The sequence below is a fragment of the Lepidothrix coronata genome, unplaced genomic scaffold (genome assembly GCF_001604755.1).
Source record: "Lepidothrix coronata isolate B3197 unplaced genomic scaffold, Lepidothrix_coronata-1.0 Scaffold17, whole genome shotgun sequence".
Classification (NCBI taxonomy): Eukaryota; Metazoa; Chordata; class Aves; order Passeriformes; family Pipridae; genus Lepidothrix; species Lepidothrix coronata.
In genome coordinates this window covers 4,391,039-4,408,811 of record NW_016690197.1, presented here as the reverse complement: position 1 = coordinate 4,408,811, position 17,773 = coordinate 4,391,039, and the positions used below count along the sequence as shown (strand labels likewise).

General features: G+C 39.4%; 1 protein-coding gene across 1 annotated transcript in view; it reads left to right on the top strand.

Annotated features, from left to right (window-relative positions):
• Positions 1 to 17,773, top strand: part of ZMIZ1 (zinc finger MIZ-type containing 1) — a 349,956-nt gene that overhangs the window by 214,372 nt on the left and 117,811 nt on the right. Inside the window, exon 6 of the mRNA XM_017806863.1 lies at positions 6,245 to 6,350. Within this exon, the coding sequence (XP_017662352.1) occupies positions 6,245 to 6,350 (106 nt within the window). The remainder of the gene's footprint in view (positions 1 to 6,244; positions 6,351 to 17,773) is intronic.

Here is a 17,773-nt window from a genome sequence, read left to right as displayed (position 1 = left end):
TTCTTCCTGTGGCCACTGTATGCTTCATGCAAATCATTGTTCAAAGTGTGCCAGGACTCAGGTGGCAACAGTATTGCAGTGACCCAGTGATCAGCTGGCTTAATTAAAGCGCAATCCCTCCCTCTTTTCCTCTGGGAAAAATTTCAGATGGAGAGGGTTGCGTATAGTGACCTTCTCTTTGATGTTTATGGTTGCTAGAGACATGCAGAGGAGGGGAAGAGGATGTAAAGGAGGAGGAGATACCCTTATTCTGCATGATTTATGTCACTGTTGCAGGAAGTGTCAAGAAGTACATGGCAGGCATACTGGTTTATTTTATTTTGAAAATATGATTCTTATCCAACTAATGGGGTGGGAAATAGATTTTAAGAAAACCATAGTTTGAATACAAGGCCTCCATAAAGTCTCTTACGTTTTCAGAACCTACTTAATGTCTGTTTTCAAGCATCAAAGGCAAGAAACTACTTAATGATATATAACTTCCCTGACTTGCTTTGACTGTATTGTTGAGGCAGCCCTTCTGCAACTGGAGTGTAAGAGTCTCATCAGATCAGGACTTCAGATCACAGATTTCTTCCTCCTTTTCCCACCCCCTTTTTTTTTTTTCTGTTTGAGGCAGATCGCTCTTCATGTTGCAAAATTCCTCAATTTGCCTCCTGTTTATCTGATCTTTGTGTGTTACTGAGGGGGAAAAATTACCATCTACATTGCAGAATTCTAATTACAAAATTTCTGCTGTAGTCTTCAAACTGCATTCAGATAATTTCAAGTGTGCACAAGTGGCTGAACACGGAGTTGTCTGAACTAGCAATCAGCTGGCATTTTTAGTTTTGAGCAACCAGCAAATTGAATTCGTAAAATTCATTCTGATGCCAGCAGGGGGGGGTGCTCTTGACTGCTGCTAGTTAAGAGATTCATTGAAAGTGCAACATAATGGGAAAGGGAGTTTAGAAATAAGCAGTCGTATAGCTCTCTTGATTAACAGACCTGTTAGGTTGAGAGGTACATTGTTCTAGTACTTTGTAGTGTGATGACAAGCAGGACCAGGAATGGAGCTTACCATGGTGAAAAAGAGAAGGGAGAAATATTGCAGGTAAATTCAGCAGAAAGAAAATATGTTGGTAGCTGAATTTATTTGCTTTTCGTGTAATTAAAACCTCACTCTCATCATTTTCTTCTCGCTGTCAATGACCCTGAGAGTTCAGACATCTGGAGCTCAGCAGAGCTGTGTCACAGGCAGTGAATGGAATGTCTCCTTTATAAATGCTGTTTATCTGAATTATTCAGATTAAAGATTTCAGAGGTCTGGGGTGATCTGTTTTTCTTATTGGCAGTTGGTGTTATAGTAATGTTTGTTTGCAAATAAGGTATATGTTCCTTTAAAGACATAGGTTGAAATAGTTACCAGTGCCATATCTGAGTTTAAATAAAAGCTAGGTGTTACAAGTGTGTTTAGGGAATAGGCTAGCTTTTCTAAGATCTAACTGTCTGAAATGTTATTGTAATATAGCATAGAGAAATATTAAGTGTTGAACCTTGGGCTGGCCAAGCACCTCTCTCAGTCATGATAAAGAATGATGACCTCAGTTTATGATTGTGGTACTGGCAACTATGTCTGTTTTGTTTTTTTTTTTAATGCACTACTTTTCAATGGAATTTTATGTTAGGTGTGCTTAGGTCGACAAAGATACATGCTTACAGCATTGCAGAATGAAGTCATGGTTGAACACGTGGTCCCAGCTGCATTTTGTCTGAATTTTTGCTGGTGTGCTCAATTTGAATTTGCAGTTAGAGAAGGACTTAATATGTTTGCAAGTGGTACCACATCACTTAGCTGTTATGTTTAATGGATTGTTGAAACTGTGTTGCCTTGATTCCATCTGATCAGCACCATTACCTGAGTAAGATCAAAATCACAGGAGGTTTCAAATGTGGTGGGATTCCTGGGACAGGATTCAGACTGAGCTGCATGGCTCCAGTCAGCAGCAGGTGTCAGGTTTGGCTTGGGATGGACCTAAGGGAGCCTGTCTACTCTTTTTCTCCAAGCTGGAATGCGATATAGTTACTGTCTGGTCTGCTGTAAATCCCCTTACCTTCCAAAATCCAGGGATTGATAGGTAGCTCGTTCTGGTGCTTGATGATCCTTAATACCTCGGGCATTTTCCCAGTGTTATCCTAAGTCACATGTACACTGACCAGATGAATATCTGCTCCTAATTTTCTATTTGGATGTTTGATTTTTCTTTCCTATCTATAGTATTTCATATATGTCTTTGGTCTGGTTTTCGGAACATTTTTCCAGTTTATAAGTATTATTTTGAATTCTTACCGTGTCCTCTTAAGTGTTTGCAGACTTTTCTGCCTGAAAAACCATTTAGAGGTTTTGCAGTTTACTCTGCTTCATTGTCCAAGTCAGGACTGAATACATAGACCTTACCTGTAACCAGGACAAGTTATGAATTGACTGAGGACTATTAATTAATAATCTGAATAAAATTTATACTGCTGTCATCTGGGCTGTGTTCCTTTGTTACAGCAGTGTTATATAGGGCAATGTCAAAAGGCATATTAGAGTTAAGATATGTTAACTTGTCAAAGAAGGAAACTTCACAGTGTGGATAGATTCATGATGATGTTCTGTATTACTCACCTAATATTTGTTTAATAATATCGTTTTTATCTGTTTGGATACCTGTACTTTCTGAAATTCACCTTTTACTGTCTTAAAACCAGAGATGTGATGTGCCCTCAAGGTCTCTGTCTTGAATGAATTTCTGAAGATAATCATTAGCAGTTACAAAGTTTGCCCAGGCTAGCTCCTTTGAGGCCCTCTAAGGTAAATTTCATCAGGGTCTGCTGACCTGAATATATTAAACTTACCAAATGTCTTGTAGCTAGTTCTTTGTGTTTTCTGGATCAGGCACCTATGACGCATTTGTCGTCTTGTTTCTGAGAATTCTCAGTGTTTATTTAAAAGGCCAGGAGGTCCCTTGCATACAGGTTCACTGGAGGAAAGCCTTACAAGTAAAGTACCAAGTGAGCAGTGTCTGACTTCAGTGGTGGACAACCTGGAACAGCATCCTTGGAGGGATATATGATCTATTCCATTAACTTTAATGTTGAAATAAAAGGAAGTCTTTAGCTGTCACAATTGAAAGAAAAGCTTTAAACTTTCATTATGGTTAATGCAAGAATTTGTAAGGTTGTAAAGAAACTGGAAATAAACGTATACTGCCCTATTCATGTTGACCAAGGAGATTGCTGAGGAATGGTGTGCAAAAGCCAAGAGCTGAGGGAGAAGGGACCAGAGAAAGCCCTCTTGAGCATGGATCCACCAGTTCATTTTACAGAGCCTTTCCACAGAGTGCATAGAAGAAAAATTTAGGTGGAAAATGACTCTTGGCAAAATGGAAATTTTATTAGAAATGTCTGCTTTCCATCTGTGGGTTTTGTTGTTCTTTCGAGAGGAAGAAGGGATTTTTTTGCAGTTTGTCAGTGGAAGCACTTTCTTTCAAATTTAGATTTATTTTTTTTTTACCTTTTTTTTGGCTAAAATGATTTTGCAATTTGTTTTGCCTCGCACTTTGCTTGAAAAAGTGGAGCAATAGTTTGACTGGATGACTTCTGTATACTCACAAGTTCAGATTCTACCTTTTCATACTTAGTCTTCTGCAGTGCTTGCTGGAGTCCAGCTGCACCCTCTCTGAGGTGGGTGTTCACAGGCCGTGCCATGGCCATCAGTGCACTCAGCCCTGGGCTGTGCACCCTGGCACCCAAAAGCTCTGCTTTCTGCCACACTGAGTCGCACAGCACTGCTTCCTCAGGTGCGGGAAATTAAGGAAACTCATGAGAAGTGGAGTGTAAAAGGCCTCAGCCTGTGGTTAGGACTCAGACTGACCAAGGCTTTGCAGCCTATTCAGTGAAGACATTGCAAGCAGATATTGGCTTTTGTGGTTTCTACAGTTCTCTGTAGTTCCTGAGTTACCTAGTAGAATTTTTTCCATAATTAGCAAGATGTCAGTTGAAAGTGGTGATTTGGCCTCTGGCCAGGAGGGTCTCAGTATTTGTAGCTTCATGTTTTAAAATGAATCAAGCATATAAACAGGCAATGCATTTCTTAAGTTACTGTACACACTGATTATCAGGTGTATCTGCCCTCATTCCTGTCCAGTTTCAAAAGAAATAGTTTAGTGATTATGTGCTTTTTAAAAACAGAAAATGGGATGGCCTTTTCTCTGTTGTTTTACAGACCTGATTGGCACTCTGAAACTTGTTCCTCTGTGATGGTACAGTAGATGATGGCTAAAGGAGTTTAATTAATGTTTGCACACTAATGAGACATTGTTCTCAGGAGCCTTTTACAAGATGGTTTTTTAGAAGAGCTTTTTATCTGCTGTCTGCTCATGCCTCCCCTAATATCTACTTGTTGGTAGCTGAAATACAGTGATATTGGAAATAGGAAAGGGGAACAGTTACATTTCCAAGTTATGTAAGTGTCTTCCAGATTTTATGGCAGCCCACCAGTCTTCACTCCTGTTGCTAATTTAGCATGAAACATGAGATATCTTGTTCTGCTCTCATTTTTTTTTTCTTGTGAACACTTGTTGTTTTGGGTTGTTTTTAATCTTATTTTTGCAAGTTTGGACCCACAGTCTTCGCCATGATATTAACAACAGCCAGACTTTTGGGTGTAAAGGATTAAAGGCTGATCTGCCAAGTTGGAACTATTTTTTTGTTTTCTCAAAAATAATTACATTATTTCTTATACCTTTTTTTTTATTTTTTCTAGCTGAAACATGAAGTTGTAATTGTAAAGAAATGAGATAAAACAATAGGTGTGTTCTAGGGTTTTGCATTATTTTACTGATTATCCTCAATTCTCATTTCTTTTCCCTGAAACTCTCTACTCAGTTTTAAGGTTGAGAGGGTTAAATTTAGGGAGGGGACACTCCCACCTGGTAGAGTCTTTTGAATGTATAATTTCTAAAGTAATAGGAGCAAGAGAAACAACAAAAAAAATCTACCTTGGAACTTCATTTCATGCTAATCCTTTTTTAAGAAATATTTGGTTCTTAATTGTAAATTAGAAAAGTACATATTGGAAGAAGTTCAGAATAAGGTTTGTAGATTATCACATATGTTAATTCTTCACTCTGTGCTATACTGTGGCTTTTTGCTGGGATCCAGTTCTGGACACAGATAGTTGCAGTGTCATTAATTAAGAAAGAGGCTTTCAGATGAAGATAGGGGTGGCAAAAGGATATTTTCTTGTATTGTAAACTGTTAAGGATAGGAGCTTTCTTTTGCTTCACACAAGGAAATGGTGTTCTGTTTCTTGTGCAGTTCCTTGACTGTTTTTTCAATGCAAAGAAATAATGGCAATGTTAAGAATAATCTGTTTTATCTGTGCCTCTGAGTCTGAAGTCATCCTGTGCCACTGGAAGGCAATAGAAAAGCTTAGCTGTGTGTAACTTCAGCATCATTTGGCAGAAGAACTGTGGTATTGTGTTTGTACTGTGCAGATTTTCATGAGGATACGTTCTTGGCCGATAGCTGAGTTGCTGGCTTGGAGAAATAGTTGACTGCTTTTCATCCTTAACTCCAGTCTTTGATTTGCCTAGTTTTACCAGTTCTTCTAGATCAGTCAACAACAACAACAAAATCGTCTTTCCATAATTTAATGTGTTTGGCAAATGCTTCTTTTACGGGCCTATTTATTCTAAAACTGTAGTAAATGTGCTTCCCAATATGGTATTGTTGAAATGCAGCAACTGTGGCACTGATCAGGGCGTGGGAGAACACTATCCATCAGTGTGGAGAGGGCATTTTGACCTAAAGGACCTGGGCACTGCCCTTGAGAAGAGGGCCAGGAACTGTAAAACAGAGACAGAGACCAAGGGCTTTCTCATCCTCAAGTCTCAAGTACAGTAAAATGTATTCTGTACAATCTTTACATACATTGCTCTTGTGTTATTTCTTCTGGCTTTGTCTCTCCAACTTTCACAGAAGTACCAGGCCTTTCTTCTGGAGAGTGGTCAAATAACTGGATCATCAGAATACTCCTGTGTTCAGTTTGCTGTGCTTGCTTTGGAAACTACTGGACAGCAGTGCCTCATACCATGTTTGTACTGTGGCTCTTGCAGCAGATTCTGTTGTCTAACATTAGTGCTGATAAGCAGGTTGATGTAACCTTGCAAAGAACTCAAGTAACCCCTAATGAAGCTTTCTCTCTTTCCCTCTGCAGGTGGTTAGTCGAGTGGCAGCTCAGCAAGGATTTGACTTGGACCTTGGATACAGGCTACTGGCAGTATGTGCAGCCAACAGGGACAAATTCACTCCAAAATCAGCTGGTAGGAAAAGCCTTTTTTTGGTGTATTATTGAGTCTTGGATGGTCATATTCTGAATAAGTGCTACCTGCAACTCTCTTGCATTCTTCAAAAAAAAGCAAAACCAAAAGCAAACACGTATTTGGTGGTAATAGTGCTGTTGCTTTTAGCATTTTGATGACATGCTCTTCTGAGGAGACATGACTTTGGAAATTTATGTTTTCCCCAACTGGTGCTGTTCACTGCCCTGTTTGATCTTATGGATGAAATGTTGCTTCCAGAAGCACTGATGTTCAGTAATTTTGTGGTGGGAATGAACACACTCAGACCCCTCCATCTTGGTAAACCATTGATTTTCTGTCATGTGTCAACTTCTAAATCTTTCACATTCATTCTGCACTTCTGATATATCTATTGCAAGTAGTTCCTTGACTTTATATGTCTGTGCAAATAAATAGCATGGTTTCTCGTACATCTAGTCATTAGCTGTAGGATTTTGAGCCAAGAGAAGTTAGCAATGCTATTGGTGTAGTATTAAGTAGCCATTTTTCCAGTATTTTACAGCAATAATCTGTTACAGGGCTCTGATCAAGTAGCAGTATTTGATGATGATGTATTGCCATTGCTCCTCTATATAGTAAAAGCAGAAAACAGACTTGAGGGTCTTTCTGCTGCTCACATGTTCAATTTAACTGGAGCATTTAATTCTGGTTCTCCTTTTCTTAGCTGATGAATGTCAACATAATGTGCACTGGCTTGGAAAACAGGAAGATAATTGTTCCATTCCAGACTGAGCATGGATAACTTTTCTGCTTAGTACTAAACTGGTATGCAGTCCCCATTTTAGAACATCAGGAAAGGTTACCTTCTTCCAAAACAGTGATTTGTAGCCAACTGGTTGGGTGTTAACATTTCTTTTCATGTTCCTTTTATCTTTACTCATGGCTGTCTTTTGTTCTAAGTGTTCTAAGCAGTTCCTCGCGCAAAAGTGGCTTTCACATCAAAGCATGTTCACTGGACTTACTGGTTTATTTTCTTGTATGGGAAGGGATCATTAATCTTACTAAATGTTGAATAAACTGTCTGATTTTCATCCGGAAAAACTGTGTGGAGGATGAAACATTCTGTTTACCAGGCACAGTCTCTCTTTCTTCTGAATTTCTATTAAGTTTATCCATTAGCTAGCTATCACATCTGTTGTTATTTGTTTGTTTGTTTGTTTTCAAAAAAAGCTTGTCAAGTGAGACTCTCCATCTATGAGTGCACTGTGTGATATATTAAAACTTTTCAAAATTTTTTTTTAAAATATAGCTATTCCTCCCATCTTACTAATTCTTCCTGACATGGCTTTTTATCAGTGTGTTGCTGAAGGTGAGGTTGTGAGTCTCTGTATCTTTTCATGTTGTAGTCCTTTTCCTTTAGGGCTTGCATGAGGGGGTAATCTTGAAAAGTGCTGGTCAGTCATGTCCTACAAAAGGCCAGTGTCAGTGTTTGATTTCTGCCAATAATTACTTTTTTTGGGAATATATGCTTTTTTTTTTTCAACTCATTACCCTAGCAGTCTGTACAGGGTGCAGTCTTTCCGTTGTTAATTGATACGATACTGGGAAAGCTGGTAAATCATGTGCTCTTCTCTCAGTATATTCTAAAACCCTTCTCAGTCCTGTGCTTTTCTTCCTGTTTCCTACTTGCATGCACAATAATTTATTTTCAATTATCTTAAATATTTGGTTTCATAAGTACTTAAGTTTTACTGTGTATACAGTTGTTTCACCAGTTATTGCAGGGATTTTATCATGCCCATCTACACCATGGTTTTCGTGCTCTTGTTGTCTGTGTTAAATACTCATATTTTGGGGCATACCATAACATATTTTGTGAAATGTCACATATATCTCCTACTCTAAGGATGTCACATTCACATGCAATCTATGAGAGCTACATCATTGAATAGGCAGCTTGAGAGACGGACAGACAAGGGTTACAAATGTGAGGTCGTTTCAGAACACATGGACTTTTTTAAAGAGTTAATTTCCACATCTGAGTGCATTAACATTTTCTGATTTCTAATGTAGCAGTGGCTCTGCTCTCTCATTAAATTTTTGTACAAATGTTGAGATTGTCCTTTGTTTTTTTTTGCAAACAGTGTGGATCACTGAAAGCTGCCTTTTGTGATTTGCTGAAGTTGTTGTCAAGGATGCTTGCACGTTGTTTTGAGTAACTCATTCTGTTTGCTGTTACATCTGTTGAAAGACACCTTCAACAGTTCTTCCAGTCACTTTCCTACAGAAGTCCCCTGATGTAGATATCAAATGGCATTAATTTTAATGAATAAGCATTTGTTTTTCCCTTCCTCTAGGCTTAAGGGGAATTTACAACGGTTTGAATTCATTCCACCAAGTATGAATTTAATGCTGCCACCGGGATCACTCTGGAAACATTTTTAATCCATGTTGTTTAGTGTCTGACATTCTGAAATGTGAGGAGAGAAAAACGTTTTCTAATTAAAACACATTTGAGTAGGTGAACACTGGGGAAAATAATTGCCCCAAATCCTTTCAAGGGCCATCCACTATTACTACCTCTTTATAGCCTAGGACAAGGCTTGTTGACTGATGTCCTGCAGTCTGGGAGCCTGGAGTGGCCTGGCAGTGGTGGCTGGCAGGTTTTGCAGCTCTGCTGTGTGGAGCAGGTGGTCCACCCCAGCCTGATGTCCATCGGGTCTCCTGGTTTGCAGAAACAGCTGAACCAGTGCAGTCAGTAGTCGTGCTCCTGTTCTCCAGCAATTCCCACCCTAAGCTTGCTCAGGGACCTGTACTGGCAGAAGAGGTTTTGCTGGTATGGCTTCTGTTCTGTTTGACTGGCTCCCTGAGCTGTTCCTCTGCAGGGCCACAGGAGAGTGAGGGTACCCGTGGCAGTGCCTGAGGATCTCTTATCCCTGATGGAAGACGGCTGGAGCCTGAGGCTAGAGGGCAGAACAGCCAGCTGCCAAATTGGCTCAGCTCTATGGGAAATCCACACCCCTGGTTCATGCAAACGGCCCCACGATGTTTCATCTCTGCTGGTTTAAGCCGTTTTGGTGGTAGCTCCCTCTCCCTGCTACGCTGAAGAGGTTGGGGAGTGGTTACAGGAGGTGCAGATGGCAGATCAGAGTACAGGCAAACATGGGGGAAGCAGAGAGAGATGAGAGGCTGGAGCCAGGTGGGGCAGCAACCTTTTCAGGTGGCACAGCCTCAGCTGGGGGAACTCAGGGGAACAGACCAAGAGCTGTCAGTTCCTCAGCTTCTCCCATCCGGGACTGGGACCGTTTGGTGTTGCCAAGGCAGTGTTTGATGTTGTGCTTTTTAGTCTTGTTTTACTTGGCCATTGAGATGGTTAATAATTAGCTAATACAAATTGTTTTGGAGAATGCCTGGAGGGGAGGCTCATGCAGCATGAAAAGTATTAAAAACTTGTCGTGTGTGTTTTTAAATAGAAATGATGATTTAATGACTGTGCCTTTTGTCTCTGCTTTCTGGTGTTTGTACCTGAAATAATAGCTGCTGCCTTTTATTCTCCTGGCCCATGCTGCTGCAACTGGGCTGCTGCCTCAGCAGGAGGTCAAATACAGCATTTCCCACCCTGAAGACAAATGACAAAGCCTTTAAAATATATGTGTCTCTTTCGGTGACAGCTGCTCCCCAGACCTTCCACTGCAAATTCCTTTGCCTTGTTGTGACACCTATAGGGGATGGCCCAGCAGGTTGGCTGCCTGCCTGCTCATTTGCTTTCATACCGCAGTAACCCGAGTTGCTCTTAGTATGTGAGTGCATGGTTCTTTGTGTATTCCATTTTTTCTTCCTTAAACCCGAAGACTTTCTTTCTGAATAGTGCTTGCTTGGACCTTTTCTGAGCATATATCCTGCTTTTGTCCTTCCTGTAGAAGATTTTAAGTCATTTGGTAGCTTTATTTTAAGGTCTCCTATTCACAAAAATAGAGTTCACCGATTAAAGTGTTTATTAAAAAAAAAAAAAAGGGAGGGGCAGCAAAGGAAGAGAGAAAGGGAACAATTTTCTGCTCTGAAAAACTTTTTTGAAAAAATACTTTATCGAGCTACTGAAGTTCATTGCTCAAGTTCATAACTAGTTTTCTACTTTTGCTTTTGTCAGGAGGCCAAGCTGAGGCCAGACAAGGGGACGACAGGATGAGATCATACAGGGAGCTTTGTCAGAAAAGGACAGTGTTCAGTATCTCTGTAAAGAGAGACAGGGAGGCAGGAGCCTGAGGGCAGAACTGTGCAGAAAAGGTACTTCAGCAATCACTGAGAATCTACAGCAAACAAACGCTGTAATAGCTTGGATGGGCAGCTAAGTGTTGGCTGTTCGATAGCAGAAACAGCAACCCTTTTTGATATTGCTTTGTTTTCAGCCCCTTAGTCTCTGCTTGGTGTGCTTCTGATTTTACTTTTCAAGAGCAGTATTACTGAATAACCTTGAAGCATAAAAATATACTTAATATGAAGCATAAACTAAAGCTTCATGGTGTTTGAGGATTTTACATTGTTTTGTTTATTTCTTTAGCTTTAATCATTGTACTCTAATTCTAATATAATAGGGCTCTTCTTAGAGAGTATGATACCAAAGCTGTGAATAAATTGGACCCCGGGCTAACAAAGGTATATGTAGTGAGAGTACTTGCAAATAGTAGTGTTAGAACCTTACTGGACAAGATACTGAGACCTAAGGTATGTCCTGATCAGGATAAATTTTCAAAGCAATAGTACAGATTGGACAAAGAGTATTTGGGTGTATTATCAAATCAAACTTCAAGAAACTGTATAAAACGAGAAAAGAAATTACTCTGCAATGTAAATGAAGAACAGGCAGAAAGTAAGGATAACCTCTAGATTAAAGGGGACCACAAGGCTAGATTAACACTTTGCCTAAATTTCCATTAATAATGCTCATATTATCTGTGGAGACAAGGCAAAAGGAGTCAGCTAAAAGGATTACCAGTATTCAATGGAAATTACTCCAACCAGGGCTGAAGGGATCCCTCCAGCCTGAAGGGACCAAATGATGGACATGCCTGCGTTTGGAAAGAAATAGCATATGAACTGTCAGTCTCGTGCCTCACACCAAAGATTTTCAGCAAATTGGTCGAGTCGAAACGGTCTTATATGACTGGAGAAGAAATACAAATGCTGTATCTGTACTTGGGAAAGTGGCTGATAAGAATGAGAGCAGAGTAGAAAATGTTGGCTTGGGTTGTTTGTGAAATGAAAGCTGAGCAGAGTTATGAAATGTATGTAAATACTAACAAATAACTTAGGAACAAGAAGAGTTGTGAAGCTACTGAAGTATAGTGTTGGCACAAAACATATAGGTGTAAATTGAATAAAATAAATAAGAGGGGAATTCGGAATTATTAGGGCAGTGGCATTTGAAAAATGTTTTCGGTTAGAATGACACTGGAGAGGGATGGAGCAGAGTAAAGGCAAATGGAAAAGTCAAACTGCCTTTTTAAAGATAAAACTCAGTGTATGAAATTGTAATGTGGTTCTTGATGTAGCTGGAAGCTGGTTAAGAACCTTTTGTCTGTGTAGTCCTAAATTCTCACTACATATCCATGCAGATGTCTGATTCATTGCTACATAGAGTTGATATCCTGAAACTGTCCACTTGACACTCCTCATTAAAATAAAGGCATTATTTTCTTTTAGCTGTTACCTTCTGAAACAGCTTTTGATGCTGAAAACTGAGTGCATTTCAGGTGATCTCTAGGTTCACTTCCCAGCTGTTAGCACAGATTCTCACTGTGTGCCCTTGTCTGCTTTGCTCTCTGTTTTGTAGTTTTATATTTTTGAAGCAAGGATAATAATACACCTTCCATCTCACTTTTATTTATGTGGTTTAATTAAATTCAGTATCCTGCAGTACAGAAACTACCTCTTCCCCTGTAGGTAGATCTTCAGTGCAGTGGAGCCATGGTTTCAGCTGGGTACTTACGCTTTGTTGTTGTACAGATAAAATAATTCTGTTCTGGAACATATACTGGCAGGATACACCTTTTTTTCAACTAAGTCTTTCCTAAAGATTTATAGTGTGGATACTACAAATAAATGAGTAATTAATTCATAATTCATTTAGATTATGAGGTTAGTTTCGTTAGTTTCTGTTAATGAAGTTGGCAACTTCCCTTGACCAAAGGGAAGCACAGTCAGTACTGCTGTTTAGTGGCAAGCAGCGTTAATTCATGTCTGTACTCTGTGACAGCCACATTTATATTGTCTGCAGAAAAGGCATAGTAGGCTTTGCCCATTTTTCTTGCCCATGAGTTTACTCAGAACAAAACTCTAAAAACCTGCAGTTTGGAAAATGGTATCCTGTACCTTGAGCCTCTTAGGTTGGCTTGGCATATGGCAGACTTGTCTGTAGTCAGCTCTCAAACATCTTGGGATGGAATGCCTGAAGAGCCTGCAAAAGCAGATGCTTTTCCCCACTAGACCTTACTTGTTCGAGCTGTTCCTGTTCCCTCCAAGATGTTTGCTCCTGATGCATTTGGTCTGTCTTCTACTCATGGGAAACATGATCATACTTGTGTTAGATTTCCATTATTCTTGGCTTTGCAATTCCTCTTCATCTTTATTGTGAGTTTGAGGAGTTCATGACATATTGCTATAGATGGGTATTATTTTGCTGGAATGGAAATTCCCTTCCTTTTTGGCATTCACTGTTCTGCTGTACCTTGAACACCTATGTTTACAAGGGTTGTTGCGTGGCTGAGCTGCTGCTTCTTCATTCTGTCTGGTCAAAATACCAGGTGGTGTATCTGGCCTGTTCTTTTTGACATTTGACTGGGTCCTTGTTACCATGGTACCAGCTCTGACTTTGAGAGATGTCGCAGTAAAACTGTTGCCAGGTTGGAACATTTTTGCACTAATGTCTTTACTGGAGCACTTACGAAAATTGCAGACACTGAACTATAGCAACAAGCCTGTTCTGCTGTTTTCTTAGTTTGTACCTTGGATTTTTGTGAGGCTGGTACTTACTTGAATGCTCTCTTTGCTGCAGATTTGAATGTATAGTGCATTAACTCATCATGCAATTCCTGGGAAGAATCTTTTCCTAAAAGTGCGCAACACACTTTCACTTGGACTGGAACTGGTATTCTGCAGAGAAGATTTCTGTTGATCTCTGTTAGTGTTTTCTGTCTTCTGCTTCAGGGATCCCATATGTGTTGAGAGCAACAGGAGATTTGGTGATAAAGACAGCTTAAAGCTTGGTCTCTGTGTGAATTATGATATTTTCTGTTGTTATTTTGAGTAAATTACCTGTCCCTCTGGACATGAGGTAAGTCACAAATGAAGAGTAAGAGGGGAGGCAGCTGTGTAAGCATACATATATTCATGGGAGAGAAGAAAGCAAACTCTTAGAATGGCATTTGCCCTTTACAAGTTACCTTTTCTCAGCTTACAGCGATCAGTCCTGAACCTATTCCCTTTTGAGCTGCAGTGCATCCAAATGTACCTCACTGCCAGTGCTCTCTTAGCAGCCTGTGTGTCTTGGAGGCATTCAGAGAAGTTCACTAGGAGTCCAGCTATGAGAACAGTAACATAGCAACTTCCATGGGGTTTGGTAGCTTTTTTGCTGGAGGGCTGAACAACGAAAGCATAAACTGTATGAACAGATCAGATCAAGCTCCAGGACAGCAGGTTCACTTCCTAAATACAATCGAGATTTCACTGCTTAAAATTTCAGATCCGTTCCTAATTCCTGCAGGCTTGTCTGCAGCATGGAGTCAGCCTGTTAAAAAAAGTTCTTGCTCCGAATACGCTAGACACAACACCCTGTGAAACACACTGCTTAGTGGACAAGATGTTATAGGTAGTGTCTCTCTTTTTAAAGAGAAATTTGTGTTTCATCTTTTCTAATGCTTGTGTTAAAGTACACCTGTTAAAGTGTGCTGAGAGAAAGGTATTTACGTAAGTGCTATGTGGTGCAATACATTCATTTAAATATGAGTTAGAGAATAATCAAAGAATCATAAGGTTTCATCATTGTAGATGTATTAGTCTATGCCTTTCATAAAAGGGGATTCAAGAAGAAAGACCACAGAATAAAAGTAAATGGATTTGAAGAGAGCTATTAAGTATTAAGTTCCCAAAACAAATGCAGTATTGTTCCTTATAACATATGCTGTTTTTCCATGAACTTCAGTAGAAGTTAGTATATTCATGTTTGATAAGGCTTCTGGATTGTTTCTGTTTTATGGATTGTTTTTGTCTCAGTTTACTTCAGTTTCAATAACACATATAAAGAAAAGCATCAAATTTGCTTTCCTCTGCAGGTTTTCTGGATGCCAACTCCCTTTGTATTTTTTGGTAGTCTGATGAAAACTGCAACAATATTTCTGTCTCATTGTGAGACACTTCTATGAATATCCTAATAAATCCAGACTTTATTTATTCCTTACACTTCTATATATGCTAAATCATGCTTTGTAACAGTTATCAGTAACACCTGACTTGAGGAATAAATGGAAGAAATAAGATTTCACTCATACAACAACAATAAAAAAAAGTAATGAAGTTTAGTAGCTTAACAGTAATAAACTCCAAAAGGTGTGAATCTAACTAGAAACTTAAGTGGATTTGGATTTCATTTCTATGACTTAAAACAGGCTTTTAGGAAAGTCTGGATGTCAAGTCCAAGAAACAGACCTCTGTTGGTGTGTCTGCTCCTGTAAGATGTCTCCATAGGTGCAGTTGTTGCTGGGGCTGAGGTTCACAGATAGGATTTCCTAATGTTCTGGAAAGAAAAAAATTATCAAGCATTGAGATGCCTGGATATTGCACAGTCCTAAGCAAATCTCTTTGATTCTTACGTGTCTGTCTAGTAGGTATGTTGGTTGTACCTCTATTTTGTTGCTATGAATATGTATTTCTTACATGCACTGTTACAAAGAACCAGTGTTTCTTTGTGTTTTGTATGAACTGAGTGTCTACTCAACTTTAGAGATTCACTCTCAGCAAAACTTAAAGTAGTAGCATTTTGTGCAGAAAGGTAGCTTCTGTGAAATATGTGATCAAACTAATGATTAATTCAACCCCCTCCAAGATATTCCTTATTTCTTTGAGAAATGCTTGCACTTAAAGTGTGCTGGAGCAACTAATTTTAGTGGATAGAAAAAAATTACAGATTTTTAAATCCTGCCCGCCTGTGCTGTTGTTTCCCAAAGTCCTGCTTAGGCCTCTGTAGATTCAAACCTGTAGACACAAACACTGATCCCTAGTTTCAGGTTCACACACTAGTTTAAAATGTACATCTTCTAAAGAAAGTAGTCACAGGAAACATGAATTTAAACAGTTTTAAAGGCAAGTATTAGTGACTTGGCTTTTAACTCAATAATAGAAGGCTGAAGAGGGGCTGCTCCTGAGGAGATAAATTGAACACTAAACATCTGCGTACAAAGCAGGGTATTTGTTTTCTGTGTGATACTTTCCCCTATGATTGCCTGGTCAGACCCAAAAGACATTAATCTTGCTCACTCTGGAAGATAGTGTCTTTCCATGATAAAAAAAAAAAAATTAAATTACTTAGAGTATTCACTACAGATACAATTTCAATTAAGGCAAAGAACAAGAGAGACCTCTAAGGTCTCAGTGTGAAAAATTACACACTACTGGTCTAAACTGAGATGGGAGATGTTAATTGTTGGAAATTTATGGACAGTTGCTGTCTCCCAGTAGGACTGTTGGAGTGGACCTAGTGGTCCTCAAAAAGCCAGATACCATTGCAAGCAGTAAGGGGATTTTGCTAGTATTACAGCCAAATATGTTTGAAATAATTAGCAGTACCTACAGTAACTGTGTCTTGACCAAAGCAAAAGCAAAAGGTACTGGAGTTGTGTCAACACTGAGCTATCTTGAGAGCAGAAGCAAAGACTTCAGGTAGGTTTTTGTTAGAACCAAAATTACATAAACCTCCTTTCTCTGTTCTAACATCTAGCATGTCTTACAGGACAGCAAATTGTTTTAAAAGTCAGATTTAAAATTTTACTCAATTTAGCTAAATATACGTTCAATACCTAGGATGAGTATCATTGTAAGCTGGAGGAGGGCTTGACTGACATTTTGGTCTAGCAACTGTCAGAATGTAGGAAAGAAAAAAAATGTTGTTCCAAAAGAGAGAGAGACTTTTTCCTTCTTTCAGTGTGTGGAAAAGTTAATAGGTAAAGACAGAGTCTTTGGTTGGGGCAAATTCTGTGTTCATTTGATTCTTTGCAGCCAATTATTGCTCCCAAGTTGCAGTGGTAGAGAAAGAAGGCAGAAGCTTCTCAGCCAGGGCAGTGGCAGTAGAATATGGTAGTTGTCACTCCAGGAGTTCCTGTCTCTGAACCACTCAGTTACATGAGCTCAGTTGTGTGAAGCTGCGTGCTTGGAGTGGGATCTGGGGAGTGATTAGACAATCTTGATAGAAGGGTGGAACAAAGTGTTGCTTGTTTTGTGTAAGCAGGATTGGCCCCCATGCAGAATCAATCAGTGCCTCTAAAGAGACAGAAAACTGTGACAAGAAACAAGAGTAATGTCTGAGAGCAAAGTCCTCAAGCTGGTGGATCATCAAATCACTGTTGGAGGCTCAATGGGATCCTTTGGTAATAGATTACTAAAGATACTGTGAGGATATATGTGACACATGCCAAAATTCAAACAGTTAGTGAATTTATTGCTACTGTGAGAACCCAAACCATGTGTCAGGGCTAAGAAGTCAGCTGAGCAGAGTTCAGCAGCCAGTCTTCCTGTAAAATCCTTGGTAGGAGTTAGGCTTCAAAGAGACCTCTGTCCTTACGAAGGAGAGCAGAGTGGTTTTCAGCATCTCTTTAAGAACAGCTAAGTATACAGAGACGTTTTTCCCTTTTTCTTTGATTGTAATGTGTTGTGTAGCAAACTTTGAAAGTAATGTTAGAAAAACAGAGGGGAAATCCTAACTACCATCTCTGACTTGGCACAGTCCCTTTGGTTCAGTCAGCAAGACTGCCAGACTTCTGCAGTTGAAAGTATCTTGTGTTCTTCCTATTTTCTTGATCTGCTAGAATTCACATCTTCAGGCATCAGTGACAGAGTGGAAGAGCCACAATCTCCAACTCTGGGGAGGGTTATGTTTTCAAATTGAGGGAGGAAGGAAGTGTGTTTGCCCCACATTCCATTAAATCTTAAACTAATCAATCGGTTAAACTTGTAGAACGATGACGACCTCTAAGGATTGTCTTCAAACAGCTAGCACATACATGGCTGACAGTCTCTGAGTGATACAAATCATTCTGGAGGGGAATTTTGTAGAGAAGAAAAAAAAACTAAACTGAGGATCTGGAAGGAATGTGAACATACAGTGCATCTATTGTGAAGTAAATATATTTGGTTTGAAAACATACTGGAAACTTGGAATAGTCAGATATTAATTATAT